We start from the raw sequence: 26782 nt of genomic DNA, 5'->3' as shown, positions 1-26782 counted from the left end.
AATCACCCTAATAATCCTTCTTATTCGATTGCTTTTATATTTGGCGTTGTGTTTATCATATTTGTGTTTTTGATAATATTTGAAAGAGAAGAAAAATGGTGACGACTCGGAAAATTCAAGCTCAACAGACCGGAATGCAGTGGGTTTCTTTTTTAAGATTCCCTTTGCGTGTCGATTAACCCGCTGAACTGAGTTTTTCTCCTTTTTTATTTCATTTCATTGAATTCGTTTTTCAAAAACAGTTATTGATTGTTGATTAGTTATTTCAATAATGATGGGGATTTTGTCCGAAAAATTCCAATTACGAAAGGGGCAAATCGTCGATATTTGTACATCCCAACGTAAAACGTCACAAAATGAGTCGGTATAAATGTTGACGTCTCCTTATTAAGTTAAGGAGACTCCATGGATCGACGGTCTCATATTCCATCGCCTTGGGTAGCGGCGTCGCTGCTATAACCAGTTGGGAATTGCCATGAGACATATATGTATATTTATTTTATTATATATAATTTAGAATTGAAAGAAGCTGGCCAGTGATGAAATCAGAATAAAAAACACCATCTTTCGGGACTGAGTGGTTCTTTGCTTGTGAACCTTGATGTTTCTTCTGCAATTCTGAGCCTTTTCTTGAGTATTTTATTCAATTCTCAGAGTTTGCAGTAGTAATCCTAGTCTATTCATTTGTTTGCAGTAATGTAATAAATTACTGTACATTATTCCTTTTTTGAATGTTCGAATATTTTGTAAAACTCGCCTCTCTCCTTCAATCCAAAGGTAATATAGAAATGAGTTCATATTATTTTTGGAGTGGATGGGAGGGAGAATATACAAGTGTTATTTAAGTCACTTTTGTTAAGTAAATTTCTAAATAAAATGTGTTTTTACAATAAGCGGAAGATGGAGAGTATCTCTCTCACAATATGTATGTGGAGGGTAAGCGGTGGGAAATAGAACACCCCATGGATAATGCCACTTGCATATTGTGACTTGTGAGAGAGGCACTATCCGTGTTCCGCTTATGACGAATAATGCCCGTCTTTAATGAGAATTTGTGAATTTTATAATCCTAGTCTATAGACGTAGATGACTCTGCAAATAACATCCCCTATAAACTAAAGGTTAACACATCTTGTTAATCCCGCTCAGATTTCCAGCTCAACTCCCTCCTATCCTAGTGCTCAATTTCATACACTATGGTAATTATTGTAAATTTATTTTTAGAAAAAAATAATTTCGAATTAATATTGTCACCAATTTATCTCACTATTTAATATAGTCTATTTTCAATTTATGGTATGCCTAAGATTTTCATAAATATTGTTAGAATTATATATCTCTTTTTCTAATTCTTCCTATTCATGCATTATTTCCACCACAACTAATTAGCTACACTAATCCCCCTTCCCCTATATACTAAGGCTATTAGTCTAGCTGAAGACGGGTCGGAGCAAGTGACGGATAATGCCACTCACAAAACGAATAGGAGGGACAAGGTGGAGGCACCCCATGTGCTTCCCTCTCTCCTCTATTTGGGTCATTTGTGAGGGAAAATGGTATCCGTCACTCGAAAGTGACGGATACGTGCCGTCACAAATGAGATTTTGTGATACTAAGGGGGTGTTTGGTTGGGGTAATTAGAAAAGGGTAAGAGAATACGGGGTGATGATTCCCTTTGTTATTGTTTGGTAAGCAAATTAATGATACCCTTTGCCAATCTATCCTATTAACAAGCCTCCTAATAATTCTAAACTAATACCACTACTTTAGAATTTCATTCCCTTCCTTACCCATCTTTTTTTCTCCTTCACTCATAACAACGTAACTTTCAACAAAAAAAAAAAAAAACCAACGTCGCTGCCCTTACTGCTGCCGCTTCTCCCTTCTCTCTTCAATATTTGTCCTCTTTTCTTTCTACAAAATTCATCCTTTTATATTTCGTTTTTTATTTTTAATCTTTGCTTTTGTTAAGTATAGATTTATTCATGTTTAATTTAGGGTTTTTATTGTTCAATTTTTCTTATTTAGGGTTCTTATTGTTCAATTTTTCTGATTTAGGATTTTTTAATGTTCAATTCTTCTGATTTAGAGTTTTAATTAATCTTCAACGCGAATTAAATAGCGCTTGACATTATTATTCTTCCATTTTTTTCTATTTCATGTTAGCTACAATGGGGTCTTTTTGTAAATAAATATAGTTGTGGGTATGTGTTAGACAAATGATATGATATTGTTCATATTTTTTTGTCTACAAAAACGGCTCGTAGTGATCTTTCTTGAGAAGGAGGAGAAATTTGGACTTTATACGATATGTTATTATCATAATAAAGTGTGTTGTATTGCTACATTTGATTTGGTATACCATTAGGAAGAGCATACATGACTCTCAATATTTAACATTAGATAAACGAACTAGAAGAAAACGAAGAATGTATAATTTGAATAGAATGATTAGGGAAAGTGACACTATGTGTAGAAACTTTCTTCGTATTGATCGTGGAACATTTGGTGTACTTTTAGAAATGATTAGAGATGTGGGGGGTCAAAGTGGAACAAAAAACATGAGGTTGGAAGAAATTGGTGTAGGTTTCTTATACACAGTGGCACAGCATAAAAAAAAAAATAGAATGATAGGTGCATATTTTTATAGAAGTGGTGAAAGTGTTAATAGACAATTTCATGCTTGTTTAAAGGCAATATTGAAGTTACATGTTGTGTTGCTTAAAAAACCTTCACCAATAGCAGAAGATTGCGAGGATGATAGATGGAAATATTTCAAGGTGCCATAAATATCTCTTGTATTTAACCATAGTAGACATATAACTTCATTTTAAATTTTTTTTTTCATGTAGAATTGTTTAGGTGCACTTGATGGTACAATGATTTATGTAAATGTACCTACCGCGGATCAGTCTAAATATCGGATAAGAAAAGGTAACCTTACAACGAATGTACTAGGAGTATGTTCCGTTGAAATGGAATTTATATATGTCTTACTTGGTTGGGAGGGATCGGCACATGATGGTCGTATTCTTCGAGATGCTATTTCTAGGCCCAATGGTTTAAAAGTGCCAAAAGGTAAGTCAATTAACAAAATATATTTAATTAAAATCCGAGTTACATTAATAATTACATAATTAAATAGCATTTTTTAATGTCTTAAGGTTATTATTACTTATGTGATGGGTACACTAATGGAGATAGATTTCTAGCATCATTTAGAGGTCATCTTTACCATCTTAAAGAGTGGAATAGTGGTCCTCATCGACCTCAGACCGCCGAGGAATATTTCAACTTAAGTTATCCACAAGCTAGAAACGTGATTGGACGATGCTTCGGGTTACTTAAGGGAAGATGGGGAATACTTAGAAGTCCTTCTTGGTTTAGTTTACAAACACATGGCCGTATTGTACTTGCATGCGCTTTATTACATAATTTGGTGAAGAGATATATGTCTCCTGAATCATCTGATGACGATGAGTTATATGAAGAAATTGAGAGTGATGGTGATGAAAGTGATGATGATGATGATGATGAGCTGGAGTACATATCTCCATTAATGTAACCGACTCATGGACAGATAAGAGAAATTCATTAGCTCAAAGTATGTTCAATAATTGGAGAGCTAGAAATCGGATTGACTAATTTGTATTTTCATTCTATTTGGAATACTTGGTGTTAAGTTTCTTTACTTTATATCATTTGGATTGTATGTTATGTTGAATTTCAAATTAAACTTATTAATGTTTGTAATATTTAATGTTGTGATTTTTTTTAATTAAATTAGATTGATGTTGCCTACTTTCTGTTATAATGTTTTAGTAGGATGGATGAAAGTACTGCTAGTGGATGTGCTATTGGAGTTGCTAGTGGAGGTACTAGTGAAGGTGGAAGAGGCAAGAACAAACGTTTTTGGACCAAAGAAGAAGATAATGTTTTGGTAGCGGCTTTGTCTGACATGAATGTCGATCCACACTAGAAATGTGAAAATGGATTTAGAAATGGTTACATGGTGCGGTTAGAAGAAATTATTAGCAAGGCTATTCCTAGTTGTGATGTGAAAGCTTTGCCACACATTGATTCTAGACTCAAGACACTTGTAACCAGATTTAAAGCAATTGTTCAAATGTTAGGTACAAGTGGCTTCAAGTGAGATGATGAGAGACAAATGATTTTGGTGGAGAGATCGGTGTATGATGAGTATTGTAAGGTAATCTAAGTTTACAGTTATTTTTTTATATATTGTTTTTTTAGTTCAAGAGCAATTAATTTGGTAATTAAATCAAATGTGTAAAATTGTTAGGTACTTCCAAACCAATTAATAGATTCTACAACCAGTTGTACCCGGTTGTATGTTCTAAAACCCGAGCTATATAATAAAGTTTTTGAGTTTTGTTTTAAAAAAGTCGAGCTATACCATAAAATTTCTGAACTCACTCACTTAAACATAAAAAAAATCAACTTAAAGAAAGCTCAAAAAAAATAACAGATAGGCTCGGTAAGATATAACTTGGTTGTATGATGCTATTGTACCACTGGACGTATAATGTTATTTGTGCATCCAAACTGCAAAAATTTCTATGGACATGCTTTTCCTCACTTGGAAGTTTATGGCAAATGGAAAACCGGCTGAGGGTTTTGTTGAAGCTATTGATAATATGGAGAAATCCGCTACCGTGCAAGTTATGCTTGATTCAAGTGATGAGAAGGATGCTATTGCTAGTGGTAATACAGAGTCTGCCCCTCCATTAAAAAAAAGTGAAGCGAGAACACACTTTTAAGCACAAGGGAGGTAAGAAAGAATCTGGAAGTTCTAGCAATTTTGAGTTAGCTTCTTTACAAGGTTTTATGAAAGACATGAATGTTCATCTTTCTACCATGGCTAATGTGATGTCCCGAGCTGATGAACGTGAGCAAGAAACGAGCGAGAAGGGTGAAAAAGTGTTAGATGTACTGCTTGCTTTGAAGGTATTACTCCGCAAGAAGCTCTGGAAGTAGCTCCGATCTTGACGGCCCAGCCAAATAAGCTCATGATTTTCTTCAAGTGTCCTGATGAATTGAAATGCGTATATGTCAAAAGTCTTTTCGCTTAAAATGATGTCGATGTTCAAGTCTGTTAAAAACTAGTAGGTTGAACTTATAATTTTTTTTTGCTTTTGAACTTTTTTATGGTTGTCATGTGGGACAATGTTTCGTGTTTTGGACAAGAAGTAATATTTTGCGTTGATAAATAAAGTTATCTCGGAAAAAAGTTATTTTAAAAAAAATATGTTTACTTAAAAAAGGTTGCATAACAAAAAAAATATTGAATAAGATAAAAGAAAAAAGTTGTTGAAAAAAAGTAACAAAAAAAAATCACAAAAAAAATGGACAGGAAAAAATAGTTGGGAAGTCGTAACAAAAAAACGTGTCAAAAAAAATTGTTTAGAAGAAAAAATCGTAATATTAGATTGATTAATTTCTTTAACAACCAAACAACCACAAAGGGAATAAGGGGATAAACAATTCCCTACAGGATCATAACCAAACAACTAGTTTAATTCAAGATAATTATATACCTTACCCCTTATTTCCCTTTCTTGATCTAAGAGGATGATCAATCCTCTTCAATGTGGACGCTATTACTCTTGACAAATTCTAACTAATGAAGTAAATGGATTCACTGTTAATTTGATCCATTAATTTAGTTCCAATAATTGGCAAAAATCTCACTCAATGTTATTCTCACTAATTCTTTCTCACTAATCGGATTGCATTTATTTAGTAAATTTATTACCTTAAAAATCAAGATATATAGAGATGTAAATTGTAAGATTTTTTAAATCTTTGTCAGCATTCTATTTCTAAATATTTTTTTCAAATTAACCTCCTAAAAAAAATATCAATCATCTAAAATACCTTTTTATATAATTTGTAACCAGGCCCGTCTATTAATGGGCGCTCTATGTGCATTTACACTGGGCCTCAAATTTTTGGGGCCCAAATTTGGCAAACCTCTATACTAATTGAGGAAAAAAAAAGGTAAATTTGTGAAATCAAAACACGGTATACTAACTCTCCAATTTCATACTCCATATTCAATCCCTAATCTCATCTCCTTCCCCAAATTAAATTTATTTTCTTTCCCAAATTAAATCTTCCCTAAAATTAAATTAATTTCCTTCCCAAAAAATTAAACTTGCTCTGTAATCTTCAACCTATGTAACGTTTTTTTTTTTTTTTTTTTTTTTTTTTTTTTTTTTTTCTAATCTTTAAATATGATTATTCCAAATAAATTCATCACAAATCATTCAAAGTTTTCAATTAAAGATATTATAATCAAAACTTTGTCACTTTGTCAGTTTCAATCGGCTGCCAAATTCTCAGATTTACATTTGAGTTCCAAAGAAATCGAAACAGGTAATATTTCGTCTTAACATTATATTCTTAATGAATTCTAATGAATTTAATTATAATTTTAATGAATTCAGTGATAATATATTTGCAGTTATTGGAGGTAGGAATCGGAGATTAGTAGATCGGATAGTCGTGACGCGGACGTTTGTTCTGGAATCCGGCAACAAAGCATCAATAAGGTTGTTTTGTTTCATCATATATCTCTATTTTTAGTTTCATGTTGCCTAAAATAAGAAAATTTGATTCTGGATCCGAAAACCAGAAGAAAAAGAAGAGAATAGAACACTTAGTTCAGTCTCAAAAAGGTGCACTCGATAAATTTTTCACGAAAGGGTCTACTTCTAATAGTGAAAATATTAATGATAATGAACCTGTTGTTGCGACTGAAACTGGCCAAACTGCTGTAATTTTTGCTAATCATGATTCTTGTGATTTTGACATGGCTATAGAGAATAACGATAATAAAATTGATGATGAGGATAACAACAATGATGATAATTTAGATATGAATGAGAATGATAGTGATGAGAACAATGATGGTTTTGATGTAGGAGGAGAAAAAAATGATGTCGAAAATGGTAGTCATATGAAAAATATTTTTGATATGTTTGACCCAATAAATTGGGATTCACTTAATTCTGATATGATTAAAATTTTAGCAAAAAAAGGTCCTAAGAGAGATTTATCTATTGAAAAGGGTCCTAAAGGCCAAAAGGGGAGAAGATTTAAATCAACATGTTATACAAGAGTTTTACCAAATGGAGAAAGGTGCGATAGAGATTGGCTTTTCTATTCAAAATAGCTTGATAAAGTATTTTGTTTTTGTTGTAAATTTTTTAGAAAAGCTAATCTTAAAAGTCAATTAGCTAACGATAGTCTTTCAGATTGGTCTCATATTTGTGTTAGACTTAAACAACATGAAATGACGATTGAACACATAGTTAATATGATTGCTTGGTATCATTGCGTGAACGAATTGAAAAGAGTCAAATAATTGATAAAAAGACGAATAATGCATTAGATAAAGAGAAAGAACATTGGAAAAAAAGTGTTAGAAAAAATAATATTTGTGGTGTATTTAGCAACACATAACTTGGCTTTTCGTGGTAGTAATGGGAAGTTATATCAAAAGAGCAATGGAAATTTTTTAGGATTATTTGAAATGTTAGCGAGGTTTGACCCTATAATTCAGGAGCATGTGCATCATATAACCAATGACACTATTCATAGTCATTATCTTGGTCATAACATTTAAAATGAGTTAATTCTTCTTGTTGCATCCGCTATTAAATATGAAATTATTAAAAGTGTGAAAAAAGCAAAATATTTTTCAGTGATACTAGATTGCACTCCCGATGTTAGTCACCAAGAGCAAATGTCATTGATTTTGAGATATGTTGATGTGTCTTCAAGTTGTGTTTGCATTAAGAAATCTTTTTTAGGATTTTTGAGTGTAAATGATACAACTGGACAAGGACTTTTTGATGTTTTATTAAATGAATTAAAATCTCTTGATCTTGATGTGAATGATGTAAGAGTACAAAGTTATGATAATGGGTCAAATATGAAAGGGAAAAACCAGGGGGTACAAAAAAGACTTTTAGATGTGAATCGTCGAGCATTCTTTACTCCTTGTGCTTCTCATAGTCTTAATTTAACATTGTGTGATATGGCAAATAGTTGTGGTAAAGCTAAATACTTTTTTTGGAGTAATACAACGAATATATACTATTTTTTGCAAATTCTAATAAAAGATGGGAGATATTGAAGAATAATGCAACAAAATATACATTAAAGCAACATTCATCTACTTGTTGGGAAAGTCATGTTGATAGGGTTCAAGCACTAAGGTTTCAAATTGCAGTGGTATGTGATGCTTTGATTCAAGTAGGAGAAACTGATAATGATAGTAAAATTAGAAGTGAAGCTAAATCCTTGGCCATGATCCATGAATGAACTTGGCGACTTTGAGTTTTTGGTAGCACTTGTTATTTGGTATGAAATATTGTATAGAATTAATTTTGTTAGTAAACAGTTGCAATCAAAGAATATGATTCTTGATGTGGCAATTGATGATATTAAGAAGTTGGTTTTATTTTTCGAAGATTATAGGGAATCTGGATTTAATGACACCGTTAATATTGCTAGGGAAATTACAATTGAATTAAATGTTGATCCCCTATTTCCAAAGAATCGTGCTATTTGAAGGAAAAAACAATTTGACAAGAATCAAAATGACACATCTGAAGTAGTTTCCCAAACTAGTGAAGAATCTTTTAGAGTGAACTATTTTTTATTTGTTGTTGATCAAGCTATTGGTTCACTTACAAAAAGATTTGAGCAATACGAAGAATTTCAAAATGTTTTTGGCTTTTTGTTCTCTTCTAGTAAGTTGCACACATTAGACAATGCTGAATTAAAGTCTTGTTGTGACGATCTTCAAGTAGCACTTACAAGTGGTGAACAATGTGATATTGATGGGAATAAATTGTACATGGAATTAAAGTTGCTTAAAGATATATTGCCTAATGAAGAAGAGATGGAAGCTATTGATATTTTGAAATTTTTGAAACGTAAATCGTATTTTCCTAATGTATTTATTGTGTATCGATTATTGTTGACTATTTCTGTGACAGTTGCATCTGCAGAAAGAAGTTTTTCCAAGTTAAAGTTGCTGAAATCTTACATGCGGTCTACAATGTTGCAAGAGAGGCTTAACGGATTAGAAATAATTGCCATAGAAGATGATTTCTTGGAGAAAGTCGATTATGATTGTTTGATAGAGGAATTCGCTTCAAGAAAAACTACGTGAAAGAATCGTTTTTCAAATAATTTGTAGTTTGCATTAATATTTTATATAAGCTTTCTTTTATTTTGTAAATTTTGGGCCTATTTTTTTTTTTTTTTTTTTTTTTGCACCAGGTCTCCACTTTTCTTGAGACGACCCTATCTGTAACTCACACATATGTCAAATTCCATAAAAACATAAAAAATGAATTTGAAAAAAAAAGGTAAAATACAACTTTCTAATGACAATATTTAGTTGGAATGAATTTGAAAATACCTTTTTATATATTGCTTTGTTTTAAGTTCAAATGCTGTTTTTTCTTCTAATTATATTTATGATGCTGTTTTTTCTTCTAATTATATTTATGATTGCTTTTATATTGTACTTGTATTTGTCAAATTAATTTAGTTGGAGTTGTAAATTTAGATTATGCTGGGAGTATATATATGTACTTAATCCTATTCAGCTTATAGTTCTCATTTCTTTAATATATGTGAGGAATATTATAATGGAAGGGGAACAATAAGCTGAATAAATAGGAGTATATATTAAAACATGAATCGCAATTTTATAAGTTAGTTCCTGCAATCCAACGGAATCGTCGGTTTGAAGAAATTTGTGCACGTCGCCAAGTTGCTACTTCATGTAATACGTACATCACAAGCTTCTTCTTTTTCAATTTAAGGTTTAGCTCTTGGCTAACTAGAATATTAATTGGAAGGTTTATCAAATTTAGGTTGCGTTCACAAATTTTTAAACATGTAAATTTTTCCGCTCCTGATGGTAGGATGGTGGGTGATTGTAGTGGTTCCACAGGCAGTGGCGGACGCAGGACTCAAAAGCTGGGGGTGCACTTTTTAACAAAGATGATCGACCTCTATAGAATAGTAGTGAGTGTCTTTTAAGACGGGTCAAGTACATGTCACTTGGTATATACGAATGCATAGGGAAAAACGATATATTTGTCTTATATACACAAGTGGTATGATACTTGACCCGTCTTAAGTTTAAGACGGATAATTTTATCTTAAATGAAAATTCGTGTATAGAATATACTCAAAAAAAATTGATTTGAACAATAGAAAATAAAATTCAAAGTACTCTCTCCCCATACAAATTGAACCAAATTTTTATTGGTTTGAAATAAGCTAAAATTTTCAATCATTTTTATGGGAGGAAAGTGATACGGAGTAATAAATATCATATTAACTTTCGCAGATTTAAAAAAACTCGAAGACTTTTGTATTTCTTAATCAGTTTTAAATGAAACATAAAATCTACGGAGTATAACTTATAGAGTTGGATTAAGAAGTTTTTTTTTAGTACTCAAAGTTGGACTAAGAAGTTCACAACAAAAAAATAAAACAAAAATATTGGTAGATGAAATTTATCAAAGAGAAGTGAATATTAGATAGATTACAAAAATGGCAAGTGAATATTTTGTATTGAGGCCTTCAACAACTAACATTGAATAATGTGTGCTTTGAATTGTAAAAAAAAATTATTAGAAAAGGAGACTGGCAAGGTTCGAACCCACACCTATCAGTGATACCACTCAGTTTCTATCCACTGGAGCACGCACAGTCTTCATACGCTTATGACAAACAAATTCTATAACAACTTTGCATACAATTATTAAAAAAAAAAAAAAACGAGGGTGCGCACGTGGGGTGCTGTGCGCACCCCCAGGTCCGCCCCTATCCACAGGTTGATGTGATTATAAAATGGGCGTTATTACTGTTAGGAATATATTTCATTTTCTAATATACTATTTATTTATGGGTTTTCCTTGCTAAGATGTACAATATCTAATTGGCTACAAGAAATTGTGCGATTTTATGGTGATAACTGAAAGCGAAGAATGGTTGATCGGCTACAAGAAACTTTGTGATTTATGGTGATAATTGAAAGCAAATAATGATTGTTATGTACGCTTCCTATCATAATCGTGGTTATCCATTGATCATATTTTAGGTGGTTTTGTTTTGATCTCTTCGTAGAGTTGTCTACTACTTGTCCTACATTTATTTCTTAAATCTTATTTCCCAATTTTAGTTAAAAGGAAAGTGTCATTCAGTCGCATATAAGATGCAAACGATGTGGAAAGAGTAAGGAAGATGAAGGAACGAGAATGAGATTAAGGGAGGAAGAATGAAGTGAAGTGACAAGATTAGTTGTTGTATGCGATTATCTATAAATATTATTAAAAGCCTAGACATTAAAAGCCACGTAGACAATGCCATATTGGCAAAATTAAATGTGACATTGCAATAATTAATTGTGACGTGGCGAAATATAGTCCACGTGGAAATACTAGCATAGTAGTATACATGAAAAAAATTATCAATTCTACATTTAAAAGTTACTCTCATAATTAATGGTAAAAAAAATAAATGTAGATAATTATGAAAAACATTAAAATTTCACAATTTACCCTTTCAACCATCATGACAATAATCCTTATTTTTTTTTATCATTTATATTTTATTTTTTTCAGGTGTTGAATAATTTTTAACCGTTATTAGGTGATTGTTGATCTCAAAATAGAGATCTTATAATATTTCTTTAGTCTATCAATAAATAGTATTTAAAGGCATGCTGATGACCTAATTGACAAGGATTCTACATTTTCGTTCATTTATTTAAAAGTGATACAAATAAGTACAAAAAATTTCAAAAATATTAGTTGCAAATATAAATTAAAAAAAAAAAAACTAAATCTCTAATACTAAATTAATACAAACTTTATGGTTTCCTCTCATAAATCTATACAATTTAATGAAAAGGCTACTTAACACATTTAATTTTAATTCACATGTAATTTTTCTATTGATTAATACTAATTAATCTACACAAATATAATTAAAGCCTACCTATAACACATTACTCAATCACATCACATACTCTAAATCCCTCTCCTAACTTATTAAACAAATTATTGTGAAAAATAATAATAATTCAAAGCTTAAGCAAACTAATAATTACCCTTTTTAAATGGCATAAATGACAAAAAATTCCAAATGGGAAAACAATTTAATTAAAAGGCTACTTAACACATTTAATTTTAATTCACGTGTTATTTTTCAATTGGTTAATATTAATTAATCTACACAGATATAATTAAAGCCTACCTATAACACATTACTTAACCACATCACATACTCTAAATCCCTCTCCTAACTTATTAAACAAATTATTGTGAAAAAAAATAATAATTCAAAGCTTAAGCAAATTAATAATTACCCTTTTTTAATGACATAAATGCCAAAGAATTCCAAAGGGGAAAGACGAAAATAAGTTGCTATAAAATTTTGAATTGATTACATGGCTTCTTGAAAGTAAGAGTAACCACTATTATTTCTCAATTCCTATCAATTTCTGATTTTTCCTCCATGATTTGTACTTCACAGATGCATATTACAATCTTTGGAGTTGTCATTTCATGAAACCACTTTAGACACTTTTATTTTTGGTAAAATCTCACATCCTTCGCAATAAGTAAGTTTGTTTTATTGATCATTGCATTTACATATTATACTTTGTAGTTAATTTAATAGACTTTGCATTGCATATATAATGGGTGATTGTTTTTTTCTCTTGCAGATTAATGTTAGGGGTACTTTATCTCAAGATTAAGCTATTCAGTCAATTTTATAAATTTGACAGATCATTTACGCTTTTGTTATATCATATATCAATAAGACTTGCTTGTGACGGGTTATCCGTCACAAGTAAGAGACGGGGCAAATAGTAGTGTTTTAGTGGAAACGGGTTGAGAGTTGATGTTTGATGGATGTACAGTTGTGCATGGGAAATGACAAAAAATATTTAAGAAAAAATATTAAATAATATCCCTTTCCCAAGACAAGCAACCGTCCACCAATTTTGAAAACCCACCCTAATCATCATTATTTACACATTTACCGTCATATTCATTCATCTTCCCCTCCCCTTTTCTTCTCTCTTAACCTTCTCTCTTCCTATTCTCAGAACATAAACGCCTAAAATACCCACAAATCAACCAAAGTTCCAAACAAAGTTCCCAACATAGTCATCATAATGAAGGAAGCGGTGATCTCTTGTTCATATATTTGTTTTGGTTTGTTTGTTTATGTTTTTTCGTTTTTTTGTTTGATGATTGACACATGCAAGTGCTCCATGGTTGTTTCGGTTTATTTTTTTGGTTTGTTTTGTTTTTTCATTGATTTACATCAATTTTTTACATTCATGTCAGGCGGTTTTGGTGATTTTCATTGATTTTGGCTCAGAATATTTTCAGTTGAAATGGTCACAAACTGAGTTAAAATGTTTACAGTTTTTTACTATTCATAACTTAATATGTTGTGGTTTTTGTTCAAAATATAGATTTCAATGTTTCATAGTTGTAATGGTTACAAACTGACTTAAAATGGTAACTGTTTTTGTATATTTCTGTAGGTAGGTAACATTGTTCATTAACATAGGTACTTATAATGTATTTGGACATGTGTTATTTGCAAGGGACGATGTCATAGAAGATGATCCATTTAAGACAAAATGTAACCATTTTTAGACAAAAAATTATTAGAGCAATTATTTAAGCTATAACAGTGTGTCGTTAAAATGGTCACATTTGTCGTTAAAATGATGACATTTGGTCCGTCTTAAATGAGAATTTGTGTTGCACATTTATTTGTATATTTTACTTTTTGATTTTTGTTTATGGGCTCATGCAAGTGATTTGTTCTTTTTGATGTTATTTGTTTGTGGTTTAATAATCGACACATGTTAATTTTCTCAGTTTAATTGCTTAATTGTGTATTTTTTTATTTTTATTTTTGTTTGATTTTGATTTTTGTTTATGGGCATATGCAAAGTGATTTGTTCTTTTTCTCGTTGTTAGATGCTGACGAATTGGTGACAACTGAGCCGATTGAGCAGTCAAAGCCTCAAGGAAAGAAAAAAGTGGTGGTTGAGAGGGTGGGTGGCTCGTGAAATGGTCATTGTTTGGCCATGTTTGTGGGTGATCCGTGAAAGGGTCACTTTTTGGGCATAAACTTTTGCACAATTGTTCCTATAATTTATCAATATGTAACCTGCTATTGAAGGTTACATTTCCATCAAGAATATAAACTAACTAGCAATATATCTTGGTTATTGAGGACTATTAGAATGATTACATATTAAAACACAAGCGTTCATAAAATTAACACTTATGTTATCATCTTGTGTATGGTAACATATTTTTTAATAATGACAATGTATTTGTGTACATGTTAAAAACATATTGAGCATGCATGTCAATTCTTTACATTTTGATATTCAAGAATATGAACACAATTGTTTATAATTTAACAATTATGTTACCAACTTGTATATGGTAACATAATTTTCAATAATGACAACAGTTAAAGTTCATAGCCATAAGAAGTACATCTCGTAAATAAGTTCTCACTTTTCTGCTTTCATTCCCAATAGTTATTTCGAAAAATCTGCCACAAGTTGACTGGGTGACATTAATACAGAAAATATAGACATTCATTAGATATTCACTGCCAGGAGAGATATACCAGTAATGTCAAATGCTCCCATATTTACCCAGTATAATGTATTTGGACATATGTTATTTGCAAGGGACGATGTCATAGAAGATGACCATTTAAGACGAAATGTAACCATTTTTAGACAACAAATTATTAGAGCAATTTTTTAAGCTATAACAGTTTGTCGTTAAAATGGTCACATTTGTCGTTAAAATGACGACATTTGGCCCGTCTTAAGCTTAAAATGAAAATGACCCGTCTTAAATGAGAATTTGTGTTGCACATTTATCTGTATATTTTACTTTCACACAATTTGTGATTACATACTTCGACCCATTTGTTAACATGATGATATTAGGTGTAGCAAAAGGTTCACATTTTTATTAATAATGTTACCAAATTGTAAATGCTAACATATTATTCAAGAATGACAACATTTCCATTGTTCACATATTCAATTCATTTATTATTGTTCCGGGTGTAATTCCGGAGCAGGATTGTGACCACTTGAGCTTGTAGAATGATGTCGTTGCTCGTCTCTTCTTTTCACTCTTTTCTGTAAAGATGAACAAACTGAGGGCTCGGCTTGGGGCCGAGCGTACTCACTCCGACGCTCAAGTCAGTAAACTTAGAGAGATAAGTTGTATGTTTAACTTGGCAAGGTATATTGTAGAGAGATAAGGGAGTTTTATATCAGATTTTCCAGTTTATTTCTCAATGAGAGATGTGGAGTATTTATAGACTTTCACCTATTGTCACGTAGTGGCCAAGTGGCGTAGCAGGTGGAAAGACTGTCTTACCCTCGGCCGAGGGACCCGTGACAGGCCGGCAGGCCTGGTTGACTCCATGCCGAAGGGACTGGATGCGAGTATACGGATATGCCTCTCGGCCGGCTAGTTGCCGAGCCGAGACCCAAGTGACAGGCCGACAGGCTTTGTCGGTTAGGCCGTTTTTCTTTTGACTTGTTGTCTTTTAGTTTTGACCTTGGTCAGTATGTTGACTTGGTCAGCGGGTGCAGAATATGCCCCATCAATTTGACCCCAGCGTAGCCCATACAGTGACCCATCTTCTTCGACACGCTCCTTGGTATCTACTTGCCAACGGCCAGCTGATCAACCAGGCTTGGCAGCACCGGCCGGGGGCAATCAAAAGCACACGAAACTCCCAACCTTGGTCTCGGCCAGCGCCATTTCCTTTTTCACATTCGATGTCCATTACACAACAATGTGGAGGGGGGATATGGTACGGCCTTAACAGGACCAAGCCGAGGACGAAGTTCGACATGCGCAGAATACGCTCAACACGCATCGAAGGTCCATACCACGGCATAAACTACGCTGGCGGCAAATTGATGGGACATATTCTGCACCCGCTGACCAAGGTCAAAGCTAAAAGACAACAAGTCAAAAGAAAAACGGCCTAACCGACAAAGCCTGTCGGCCTGTCTCTTGGGTCTCGGCTCGGCAACTAGCCGGCCGAGAGGCATATCCGTATACTCGCATCCAGTCCCTTCGGCATGGAGTCAACCAGGCCTGCCGGCCTGTCACGGGTCCCTCGGCCGAGGGTAAGACAGTCTTTCCACCTGCTACGCCACTTGGCCACTACGTGACAATAGGTGAAAGTCTATAAATACTCCACATCTCTCATTGAGAAATAAACTGGAAAATCTGATATAAAACTCCCTTATCTCTCTACAATATACCTAGCCAAGTTAAACATACAACTTATCTCTCTAAGTTTACTGACTTGAGCGTCGGAGTGAGTACGCTCGGCCCCAAGCCGAGCCCTCAGTTTGTTCATCTTTACAGAAAAGAGTGAAAAGAAGAGACGAGCAACGACATCATTCTACAAGCTCAAGTGGTCACAATCCTGCTCCGGAATTCCACCCGGAACAATTATGTTAGCAAACCATATGTTCATGATATAAAAAAAACATGTCTATCTTAATAAATCATATGTTACCAAACAAATGACTGTAACATTCTGAATATAGATATGAACATAAATCGAAAACAGCTGTGAATGTTATTAGACACTAGTATAAACTGTAAACATAATTCACATAATTGTAAACATAACATGTTCACCTAACTAAATGTATTATACTAACTTAAATTGTTCCACAAGCTCTACTTACACCTTACATATCCCACAAAGGTGGTTACATAATATTGAACGTCGCAAAATGTTTAAATCGAAATATGGTTCTACATACGGTGATGCTATTAATTTGCTTCCAAAATCCATCTATGATATTTTTGAATCCCACATGGAACATGCTTTCCTAATACTAAAGACTACGGCCGGAGTGTTATTTATACATCTTCCATATGAGTTTTCACTTCTTCGTAGTCGATCCAACAATAGACCCTGAATAGTTTGTACCTGTGGAGGTTAACATGAGGACAAAATAATAAAAAAAGTAGACATTCAAAAAACAGTTACCAACATATTAAGTATAATTAAATTCAAAATAGGAATATATAAATGATGGGGCATATTCTGCACCCGCTGACCAAGTCAACACATTGAGCAAGGTCAAAGATATCCACAGCAAGTCAACGGCTTAGACAGCCTAACCGACGAGGCCTGTCGGCCTGTCAGATGGGTCCCGGCCGGGGCAACCAGCCAGCCGGGGCACACATCCGCGAACTCATATCCAAGACCCCTCGGCGGTGAGCCAACAGGGCCCGTCGGCCTGCCATGGGTCCCTCGGCCGAGGGTAGATCAGTCTTTCCACCTGCTAGCCACTTGGCCACTTGGCCACTACGTGACAAAAGGTGAAAGTCTATAAATACTCCTCTACTCTCATTGAGTAAAGGATCCCAGAATTTAACCTAAGAATCACTATTCAACTGGTAATATCTTCCTTATCTCTCTACGATATATTCTTCACCAAGTAACAACAACTTACCTTTCTAAGTTTACTGACTTGAGTGTCGGAGTGAGTTCGCTCGGCCCAAAGCTGAGCCCTCAGTTTGCTCATTGTTTCAGGAGACCGCAAGGAGGAGTCAACCAAAGACGTCATTCTACAAGCACGGGTGGTAACAAATAACTGCTCTGGAATTACACCCGGAACAATTGGCGCCGTCTGTGGGGAAAGATACTAGAAGCTAGTCACATTCATTCCCAAACAAAAAAAAAAACAAAACAAAAACCCACCCCAAAAGCTAAGAAGATGTCAAAACAACAAGAGGTATTCGTAACTGACGAAACCGAGTTCTGCCAAGACGATACCGTCCACAACTCTGGAGTTGCGCAGCCCTCCACCGGCCGGGTAATTCAGCCGGAGTACGGGATGCCAATAATGCCAGATACGCCGCTGCCCGCCAACCAGGTCACCATCATGGGACATGTGGTTGATGTAGCGAAACTGAAGCTACTCCTGGACCTCATTAGTAGTACGTCGGCTCACATTGTCACACCGACAAGAGCGGCGGAACCCGTCCAGGAGACCAGGGCCCAGAACGTGACTCCAAGAGACTTGAATGGAGCACTGGAAGAAGCTGGCCCCGTCAAGACGCCGGAGGAGCCCAGCGTGCCAGTGGTGGACCTAAGCCCTTCCCGCACCCGCGGGAGGACAGCGTCGCCGCGACACCGACGAGGCCTGCCTCAGAGGAGTGAAAGAAGTCCGACTCGTCAGAGTCGGAGGAGAAGCCCGACTTACCATAGTCGGAGGAGAAGCCCCACCCAGTACGAGGAGAGGAGCCGGACTAGGAACGCGAGGAGCCGATCGCCGCGCGTCATTCGACACGTGGTCAGACAGCCCCTCAGTGCCTATGTCCTTGACACCGCCGTGCCAACCAAACTAAAATTGCCGGCGTTCACATACAAAGGGGATAGCGACCCCACCGACCATGCCGAGGCCTTCGAGTCGTACATGTCGGTGTGGGAACAACCCGATGAAGTCTGGTGCCGAGTCTTCCCAACGACCTTGGATGGGATGGCTCAGAGTTGGTACAAAGGGCTGCCCGACGGCTCGGATATCTTTATTACGCCGACCTAAGGGACGCCTTCCTAGCCCAGTACTCTTGCAATAAGAGGAGGGCCGTGGAGACATCGGACCTCCTAACTATTAGGCAGGAGGGGGGCGAGTCTCTACGAAGCTATGTGAAGAGGTTCGATGCCAAGGTTCAGCAGATTCGAGAGATTAATCCCGAGCTGGCAGCCTTCGCGCTGATGAAAGGCCTCCCAAGGGGAGACTTAAAAAACGAGCTCATCAAGTCCGGAGGCCTGGGCTTAGACGCCGCCAGGAAGATGGCCGACCAAGCCATCAAGGTAGAGGACTATCACAAGACCTGGGTCGGCCACAGCGAGGCTGGGCACTCAGAGAAGAAGAGCCACCGGGAGGACAACCCGGATGAAAGACGCCGTGACAATAATAGGTCACGGTCTGATAGATCTGCGAGGAAGCAGAGCTCGGGGGCGCCGGGGAGTTCGAAACGTACCACCAAAGGCGGTACAGGTGATCACACCCCTCCGGTTGTATCTGCCGCCGAGGTCTTCGCCCTGAGCAAGGGCGAGGGCCAGAAATGGGAAAGGCCCCCCAAGCCGAAGGGGGACGGTGATACGAGCCAGTACTGCGAGTACCACGGCCACACCGGTCACCTTACTGACAACTGCCGCCATCTGAAGAATGCAATTGAAGAGCTGATCCGGAAGGGGAGCCTCGGCAAGTATGTTGCCAAAGGCCAAAAAACTGATGCCGGCGGCTCAAACAAGAAATCCGTCTTTGAACGGATAGGGGTCATCCACGTGGTCATCGGGGGCAGCGAGAACGGTGGGTCCGCTCATGGGCACAAACGGCACTGAATGAGTCAGATCGAGCCATCAACTTTGTGCCCAACACAGCGACCCCCGCTTCCAACATCCCCGATATAACTATCGGGAAGAAGGACTACGAGGGAGTCATCGCCCCTCACAGCGACCCACTTATAGTCCACTTGGACATATCCAACCACCTGGTCAAGAGGTGCCTGATTGATACAGGCGCCTATACGAACATCATGTTCAGGGAATGCTTCCTCAACCTCGGTCCGAAGGTCAAGGACCTAAGCCCTTGCACGAGTCCACTGTACAGCTTCTCCGGGGCCGGCCTAGTACCCCTGGGGTCAATCAGACTGCCGGTGATGTTCGGCAAAGGGAGTACGGCTAAGAATGTCCTAGCTGAGTTTGTGGTCATTAACGGCTCGTCCGCCTACAACGTTCTTATCGGCCGAGTCACTCTGAGCGAGGCCGACGCGGTGATGTCCATACGGGCCCTGACACTGATGTATGTCTCGGACCGGGGGGAAGCGCATAAGCTCGTCTCCAAGGACGAGAAGGACGAGGTGGTTAACGTCCAGATATCCGCCAGAGGATGCAACTTGCAATCCCTCAAAGCGGCAAAGAAGTCAGAGAGGGGGAAAAGCCCATCCTTACAACAGGAGGGCGACCTCATGGATGCAACTGACGGCTAACTAGGAAGGTGTGCCTTTAATAAGCCGTTAGAACACTGAGGATCTCAGAGAGTACCTTGTAAAGTGCCGGAGGTGCCCAAGACAACTGTGGGTACCCCGACACATGTTTATATCTAATGAGGAATCATCCAAGTTCTCCATCAAAGTGTTCATTTCCCAAATAGTCACTATCAAAAACAGGTACCGGCTCACACAGTCATACCGACAAGAGCGGCAGTCATCATCAAGAAGCAGGCGCCGTCGCAGTCACCCCAAGTAGTAGACGCTACGACAGTCACCCCAAGAGGTAGACGCCGCAGCAGTCACTCCAAGTGGTAGACGCCACGGCAGCCATCATCAAGAAGCAGGCGCCATCGCAGTCACCCCAAGTAATAGACGCTACGGCAGTCACCCCAAGAGGTAGACGCCGCAGCAGTCACTCCAAGTGGTAGACGCCACGGCAGTCATCATCAAGAAGCAGGCGCCGTCGCAGTCACCCCAAGTAGTAGACGCTACGGCAGTCACCCCAAGAGGTAGACGCCGCAGCAGTCACTCCAAGTGGTAGACGCCACGGCAGCCATCATCAAGAAGCAGGCGCCGTCGCAGTCACCCCAGGAGGTAGACGCCACGGCAGCCACTACCAGCACAGCTGATACTCGCAAAAGCAATCAACATTCCTTAGGAACGTTAAACAATTGAGATACACACTCTAGACTGCCTCGACCAGGCCGAGGCGAAAACAAAAGAGGCGCTCAATTAATAACGTGAGAAGACAACCCAGACGAAGACGAGAAAAGACCTCGGCCAAGCCAGAGGCAAAGTGAAAACGTTTATAGTTAAGACGCCCAACTACTAGCGCAAGAAGACAACTCAGAAAAATGGGGTAAAGACCTCGGCCAAGCCGGAGGCAAAAGAAGCAAGCTCTTATTAAAAATGTTCAACAGATTACAAGAAATGCAGACGACGGCCGTCCCCATAAGGATAAGCCAAAAGACAACCTACCAAAGTTGTACAAGATACAAGGAAAAGAAAGGCAAAAGGTTACAGATATCATCTAAGCGCCAAAAGATGGCAGGGAGGAAAGGCTTAATAATTGGCCCCCGAACAGCTAAAGCTATCCGAGGCGCCGGGAGAGCCTGATGACAACCGCCCGTCTCCCTATGCTCTGTTCTTGCTCGCCGTCGGCGCGTTAGCGGATCGTCCTTAATAGGCGACCCGAAGCTGTCTCGGCAGCCTCGGCTTTCTCAAGACCTCGGTGCCTTCATCCTCTCGGCTTCCTCTTTGGCTGCCCTAGCCTCCTAAGCAAGGGCCGCCTTCTCCGCAGCCACCTCCGCCTCCCTCTTCACCCTTGCTTCCTCCTTGGCCTTTTCCTTCGCCTCTTCCTCCTTAGCTTCGAGCTTGTCATCAAACAGCTCGTCAAATCTGTCCCAAGGAAAGGAGCCATCGAGAGGGAAGAGCTCCTCAATCACTTCCCTGGCAGCTCCTTCGGCCAGGTCCCGATATTGGGCGCACATGTTAGGGAGAAGAACGGTTTGGAGTTTCTCAATGTCCTCCTCCCTTTGGGCAATGATAGCATCCTTGTCCCGACCACCTTCCCCCGGGTCCGGAACAGTCCCTAAATTCATTCCTCTGTGTAAGGTAAAGGTCGGCGCACTTCTGAACAAAGTCACGCATCTCCCGCAGCTTGGCAGCTTCAGCCGCCGCAGCCTCAGCCTTGGCTCTCTCAGCAAGGACTTCCTTTTCAGCGTCCTCCCTAAGTTTTCTCTCGGCAAGACGGACGCCTCTTGACCTCCGCCTTGGCCCTCTTAGCCTCCTTGTTCGCGCGCGTCAAGTTCCGGCCTTAGCCGCTCGAGCGTGGGGCGGCCTCGGCCATGGTCTTCTCTTGCTCCATAATGTGGGAGCCGGCTCGCCGAGTCCACTTCGCCAGCCTCTTGGATATTTTGGCACCCTCGGCCACAAGCTCGACGGGGAAATCTTCGAGGTAGGGGAGCGACGGTGACATTTCTATCACCCGCCTTCTCAGTCGCTTCTCCAATTGCCGCACGGTGAGAACGGCGGCTGCCGACGGTTGATCTACAAAAAGTCAATTAAAACATCCGTGTCAGTATACATGGACATATCGGAAAGCCACTCATCAGGAACGCCCAATGAGCCGGCTGAGTTTGAGCCATAGGATAAATCGGTACCAGGCTTGGACTTCTTTGTCGGAGGGCCCATTTCCTTGCCGCCTCGGTAGCGGCGGCAACAAAGAAGCAGCAGCAGGGGTGGACCTTTTCCTCTTAAGGACGAGGGGAGATCCCTCCACATCAGAGTCCTCCCCGTTGGTGATGTCAACGATCTCCACCGGCAACTTCTGGACTGAAGGGATGAGAGGTGGAACGGATGTCGACGTCGTCGCCGCCGAAGGCTTTGTTTTCCGCGTTCGACGCGGCATGTTACTAGCAATCCTCGCCTGGGCCGCCTCCACATTCAGGCCTTTAAGCCGCTGCGATCCATCGGGTCATTCGGCGACGTCTCGCGATCACGGGCCGAGCCTTAGGGTGCAAATCAGCAACGGTCTTGTCCTTGTGCAGCCCCATCCTCTTAAGAATATCCTCGGACAGGTCCGCGCCAAAATGATCTGCAAAAGAAGCAAAGCAAGAGTTAAGCAAGGAATGAACCAAAATTCAAAACAGACAGAAACATTGAGAGCAGTCATGGGCCTCACACCGACCCCACTCACCCTGCGCCAGGGCCGGTATGAGGCCGACATGGCAGAAAGCGACTCATCCCGAAGGATGATCTGCGTCGGGGGGATCCATCTTTTTGACACCCCGCTCTTGTCCGTCTCAAAGAGCCTCATCGCCAGCCTCTCATCCTCATTAAGAGGGACCTTGTCGGCGTCCATCTTAAGTTTTTTCCGGGTAACCCATCTGTCATGCTCCGCCTTAGTCTCACACCGCAAATTAAATTGGTGCTGGAAGGACCGGGGCAGCGGATAGTCATCCGGCACCTCAACATACACCCACCGATCTTTCCAATCCTTGCAGGAGGAAAGCTTATCAACGGAGATGTACCCCGACTCCACTTGCACGCTATACCACCCCACCTTACCGGGAAACGACTGCCGAAGGTGGTGAAGCTGACGGAATAAATTAACCGTTGGGACCTCCCCCTTAAAGAGACAGAGCCAGACAAAGCCGACTATGGTCCTAACAGCCAACGGGTGAAGCTGGGCCACAACGACGTTCATGGCCCTAATGATGGCCATAACGTAATCATTCAGCGGAAACCGGAGCCCGTACTCCAGGTGCCGCATATATACACCGGTGCAACCCGGTGGAGGGCAACAGATGGCCTGACCCCTCTCAGGGATAACAATTTTGTATCCCCTGCCAAAGTAGAAATGGCCCTCGAAAAATGTCTCGCCGGAACAACGGGCGAACTTATGGGTCCAAGTACGGTCAGGGCCGACCTTACAAGGCTCGCCGTGATCCATGACGTACTGCCTCCCCTCATTAGGATGAGCCCTTTCAGCATCATCACCGAAATCGTCGCCGTCGTCATCAACATCATCATCATCCTCCCATTCCTCCAAAATTTGAGGATCAACTTCAGGGAGAAGGAGACCTCGGACCCCCGGACCTTAGTGGGACGGCGGCCAGTGCCTCCCCTTCATCCAGACGCGACGGGGAACCCCCCGGCGCAGGGTTACTAGGTCCGGCCTCAGTAGAAGACATGATAACAATAGTGATTCAACAAAATAAGAGATCGAGAAAAGTTTGTTTGTTTACCTTGAAGAAAAAACACTAGCCAAAGTAACGACACTGAAGATTAGAAGAGAGAAAAACCCTCGGAAATTTGGAGGAAAGAAAATTTTAAGAGAACGAAATTGGTGCCCAATTTCAAAAACTAACTGCCCTATTTATAGGAAAAAGCCCATGAAGAAGGACCAATCAGGGCACAGCCCATGAAACGTCAGCCAATCAGCAATCAGACACGTGTCAGACATGCAGCCACGGAATGTCAATCGTTGCAACAGTTGAATGTCAATCAATGCAACAGTGACCAAGCGTCTTCAACACACCCCTTCATATCTCTCTGCCTGTTCATCTTCCTCAACAAATTCCTAAGTGTCCGTTTCTCCACCGGCCACGTGATCAACCACTCCAGAAAGTACCGGCCAGGGGGCAATCAGAAACAACCGGCACTCTCCACCCTGGTCTCAGCCAGCGTCATTGCCTTTTCCACATCGGATGTCTATTACACAACCATGTGGAGGGGGGATATGGTGCGGCCTAAGCAGAGTCACGCCGAGGTAGAAGAAGCCGGGGCAGAACATTTTCACTTGCGCAGAATATACGCTCAGCATACATCGGAGCCCATACCACGGCATAGACTTTGCTGGGGGCAAATTGATGGGGCATATTCTGCACCCGCTGACCAAGTCAACACATTGAGCAAGGTCAAAGATATCCACAGCAAGTCAACGGCTTAGACAGCCTAACCGACGAGGCTTGTCGGCCTGTCAGATGGGTCCCGGCCGGGGCAACCAGCCAGCCGGGGCACACATCCGCGAACTCATATCCAAGACCCCTCGGCGGTGAGCCAACAGGGCCCGTCGGCCTGCCATGGGTCCCTCGGCCGAGGGTAGATCAGTCTTTCCACCTGCTAGCCACTTGGCCACTACGTGACAAAAGGTGAAAGTCTATAAATACTCCTCTACTCTCATTGAGTAAAGGATCCCAGAATTTAACCTAAGAATCACTATTCAACTGGTAATATCTTCCTTATCTCTCTACGATATATTCTTCACCAAATAACAACAACTTACCTTTCTAAGTTTACTGACTTGAGCGTCGGAGTGAGTTCGCTCGGCCCAAAGCCGAGCCCTCAGTTTGCTCATTGTTTCAGGAGACCGCAAGGAGGAGTCAACCAAAGACGTCATTCTACAAGCACGGGTGGTAACAAATAACTGCTCTGGAATTACACCCGGAACAATAAATAAAAATAATAAGAAGCACAATAAAAAATCACATGAGATGAACTAGCCAACAACTGCAATGAAGGCATGTTGACAGGGCAACAAAAAGTTTAAAACTACGTACATATTGATTCATCATAAAACACTGACTAAACAATACCTGTCACGGTTGTCAGAGTAACAAAAGAATGAATATACACACATTATCGTGATATATGGTTACATATTAATCGGTTACAATAAACATCTTCTAAACTTCCAATATGTCACTATTTTTGCTTTACATACAACCATTTCATTTAAGCATAACAATGTAATATGTCTCTACTTCATTTTAACATAGTAAATTAATATGTAGTCACTTCAATCTAATATGTTTACATCTGAGTACTACATTTTACCACATCAATACATTTTTGGTAAAAAAGAACACATCTAATATCATTCAATTTAATTATTTTAGCATGCATTAAAATATGTGAGTGCATCAGTGTATCATGTTACCACATAAATACAATATTATAGAAATCAACATTTTTCATATTTTTTTATATTTAAACTATTTCAATTCACTATGTTATAATTTTAGCATATGATGTCGCCATTGTAGAGGTATATATTATCATTTTTTAATCACTAATCATCAACATAAAATAATGTAATAAATATGTTACCATTCAATCAAAACAGTGTTACCATTCACAAAACAAATAAGAATTCAAATTTAATGGAACGAAGACAACCACCAAAACAAAAATTTTCATACCTTCAACAAGGGTTTTTCAAATTTTTTGTTGTTTTTATGTAATACTTTTATGTATGGATCTGAATAATAATGAATCTCTATCAAATTTGATGGACCAAATAAATTAAAAATTTTTTTTATTGATTTTTCCATACCTTCAACAAATGTAAAATAAATTATGATTCTTCTTTTGTATTGATTTTTCATACCTTCAATAAATGTAATATTTTGATGTACAAATTATAATAATAATGTTAACAATAAAAAATAAGAATACCTTTTGGGTGGGAGTAAAGTATCCATCGTCTTCCTTGTTATCGGAATGTCGATTTTTGACTGAAAAATAGATGAAGATGATGATTAGTTGAAGATGAAAGGGAAATTATTTGTGTTTTTGGTAGAAAAAAAAAGTTAAAAAGAGGAATTAGGGAGAAAGATGAACTTTGATGGAGGAAAATTAACTGATAAAAAAATCTTTTGAAATCATGGAGAGAAATTGATAGAAGTGAAAAATTGATAAAATAATGAATGAGTGGGTGTAAATCAAGGAAAGTAGCCGCCTAACATCTGCCATCATACCCCACTTGCCAATTTAATATTATAACAAGTACATGCTATTCGGTACCCGTTTCGTATAATATGGTATTATTTGACCCGTCTCTTATTTGTGACGGATATCTCCGTCGCAAATAAGAATTTGTGATCATATATATATGTAAGTAATTGAGCGTCTTGCTTTATAAGAGTATACAAGTATATAATAGACCAATGACTTACTTCTTAGTTTATATAGAGTATATTTTAGTTTTTTGAATTCTTATTAGTTTAGTACTTCGTATATACTTTGTCATACTTTTAAATATTAGTTTTGACACTTTTCAATTGTTGGACACTCCATTTGAAAACAAATATAAAAAGTCAAAAGTGTAT

General features: G+C 38.6%; 1 protein-coding gene, 2 long non-coding RNA genes and 2 other non-coding genes across 5 annotated transcripts; 4 read left to right on the top strand and 1 right to left on the bottom strand.

Moving 5' to 3' along the window:
- Nucleotides 1-91: 91 nt before the first annotated feature.
- LOC141645273 (small nucleolar RNA Z107/R87) lies at nucleotides 92-198 on the top strand. Its single transcript, XR_012544855.1, has one exon. It is a non-coding gene; the product is annotated as a small nucleolar RNA Z107/R87 (small nucleolar RNA).
- A 332-nt stretch (nucleotides 199-530) lies between these two features.
- Nucleotides 531-626, top strand: LOC141645459 (small nucleolar RNA SNORD96 family). Its single transcript, XR_012544941.1, has one exon. It is a non-coding gene; the product is annotated as a small nucleolar RNA SNORD96 family (small nucleolar RNA).
- A 1842-nt stretch (nucleotides 627-2468) lies between these two features.
- Nucleotides 2469-3979, top strand: LOC141637813 (uncharacterized). Its single transcript, XM_074447241.1, has 4 exons — nucleotides 2469-2780; nucleotides 2853-3078; nucleotides 3165-3561; nucleotides 3826-3979. The coding sequence occupies exons 1-4, from the start codon at nucleotides 2469-2471 to the stop codon at nucleotides 3977-3979; spliced, it is 1089 nt and encodes a 362-aa protein (XP_074303342.1).
- An 8953-nt stretch (nucleotides 3980-12932) lies between these two features.
- On the top strand, nucleotides 12933-14448 carry LOC141628961 (uncharacterized). The gene is made up of 2 exons (XR_012537208.1): nucleotides 12933-13255; nucleotides 14067-14448. It is a non-coding gene; the product is annotated as an uncharacterized LOC141628961 (long non-coding RNA).
- Nucleotides 14449-16665: 2217 nt separating this feature from the next.
- LOC141628957 (uncharacterized) lies at nucleotides 16666-26415 on the bottom strand. The gene is made up of 2 exons (XR_012537207.1): nucleotides 26130-26415; nucleotides 16666-17091 (listed from the first exon to the last, which is right to left on the bottom strand). It is a non-coding gene; the product is annotated as an uncharacterized LOC141628957 (long non-coding RNA).
- Nucleotides 26416-26782: the final 367 nt, after the last annotated feature.

This window comes from Silene latifolia, chromosome 2 (assembly GCF_048544455.1).
Source record: "Silene latifolia isolate original U9 population chromosome 2, ASM4854445v1, whole genome shotgun sequence".
NCBI lineage: Eukaryota > Viridiplantae > Streptophyta > Magnoliopsida > Caryophyllales > Caryophyllaceae > Silene > Silene latifolia.
This window is presented reverse-complemented; position numbering and strand designations above follow the sequence as displayed.

Excerpts from the sequence above, each read along its gene's own strand:
- LOC141637813 (XM_074447241.1), top strand. The coding sequence starts at position 2,469 with ATGTGTAGAAACTTTCTTCGTATTGATCGTGGAACATTTGGTGTACTT. Across the intron at positions 2,781-2,852 it reads ATAGATGGAAATATTTCAAG|AATTGTTTAGGTGCACTTGA; the intron begins GTGCCATAAATA and ends TTTTTCATGTAG. Across the intron at positions 3,562-3,825 it reads GAGTACATATCTCCATTAAT|GATGGATGAAAGTACTGCTA; the intron begins GTAACCGACTCA and ends ATGTTTTAGTAG.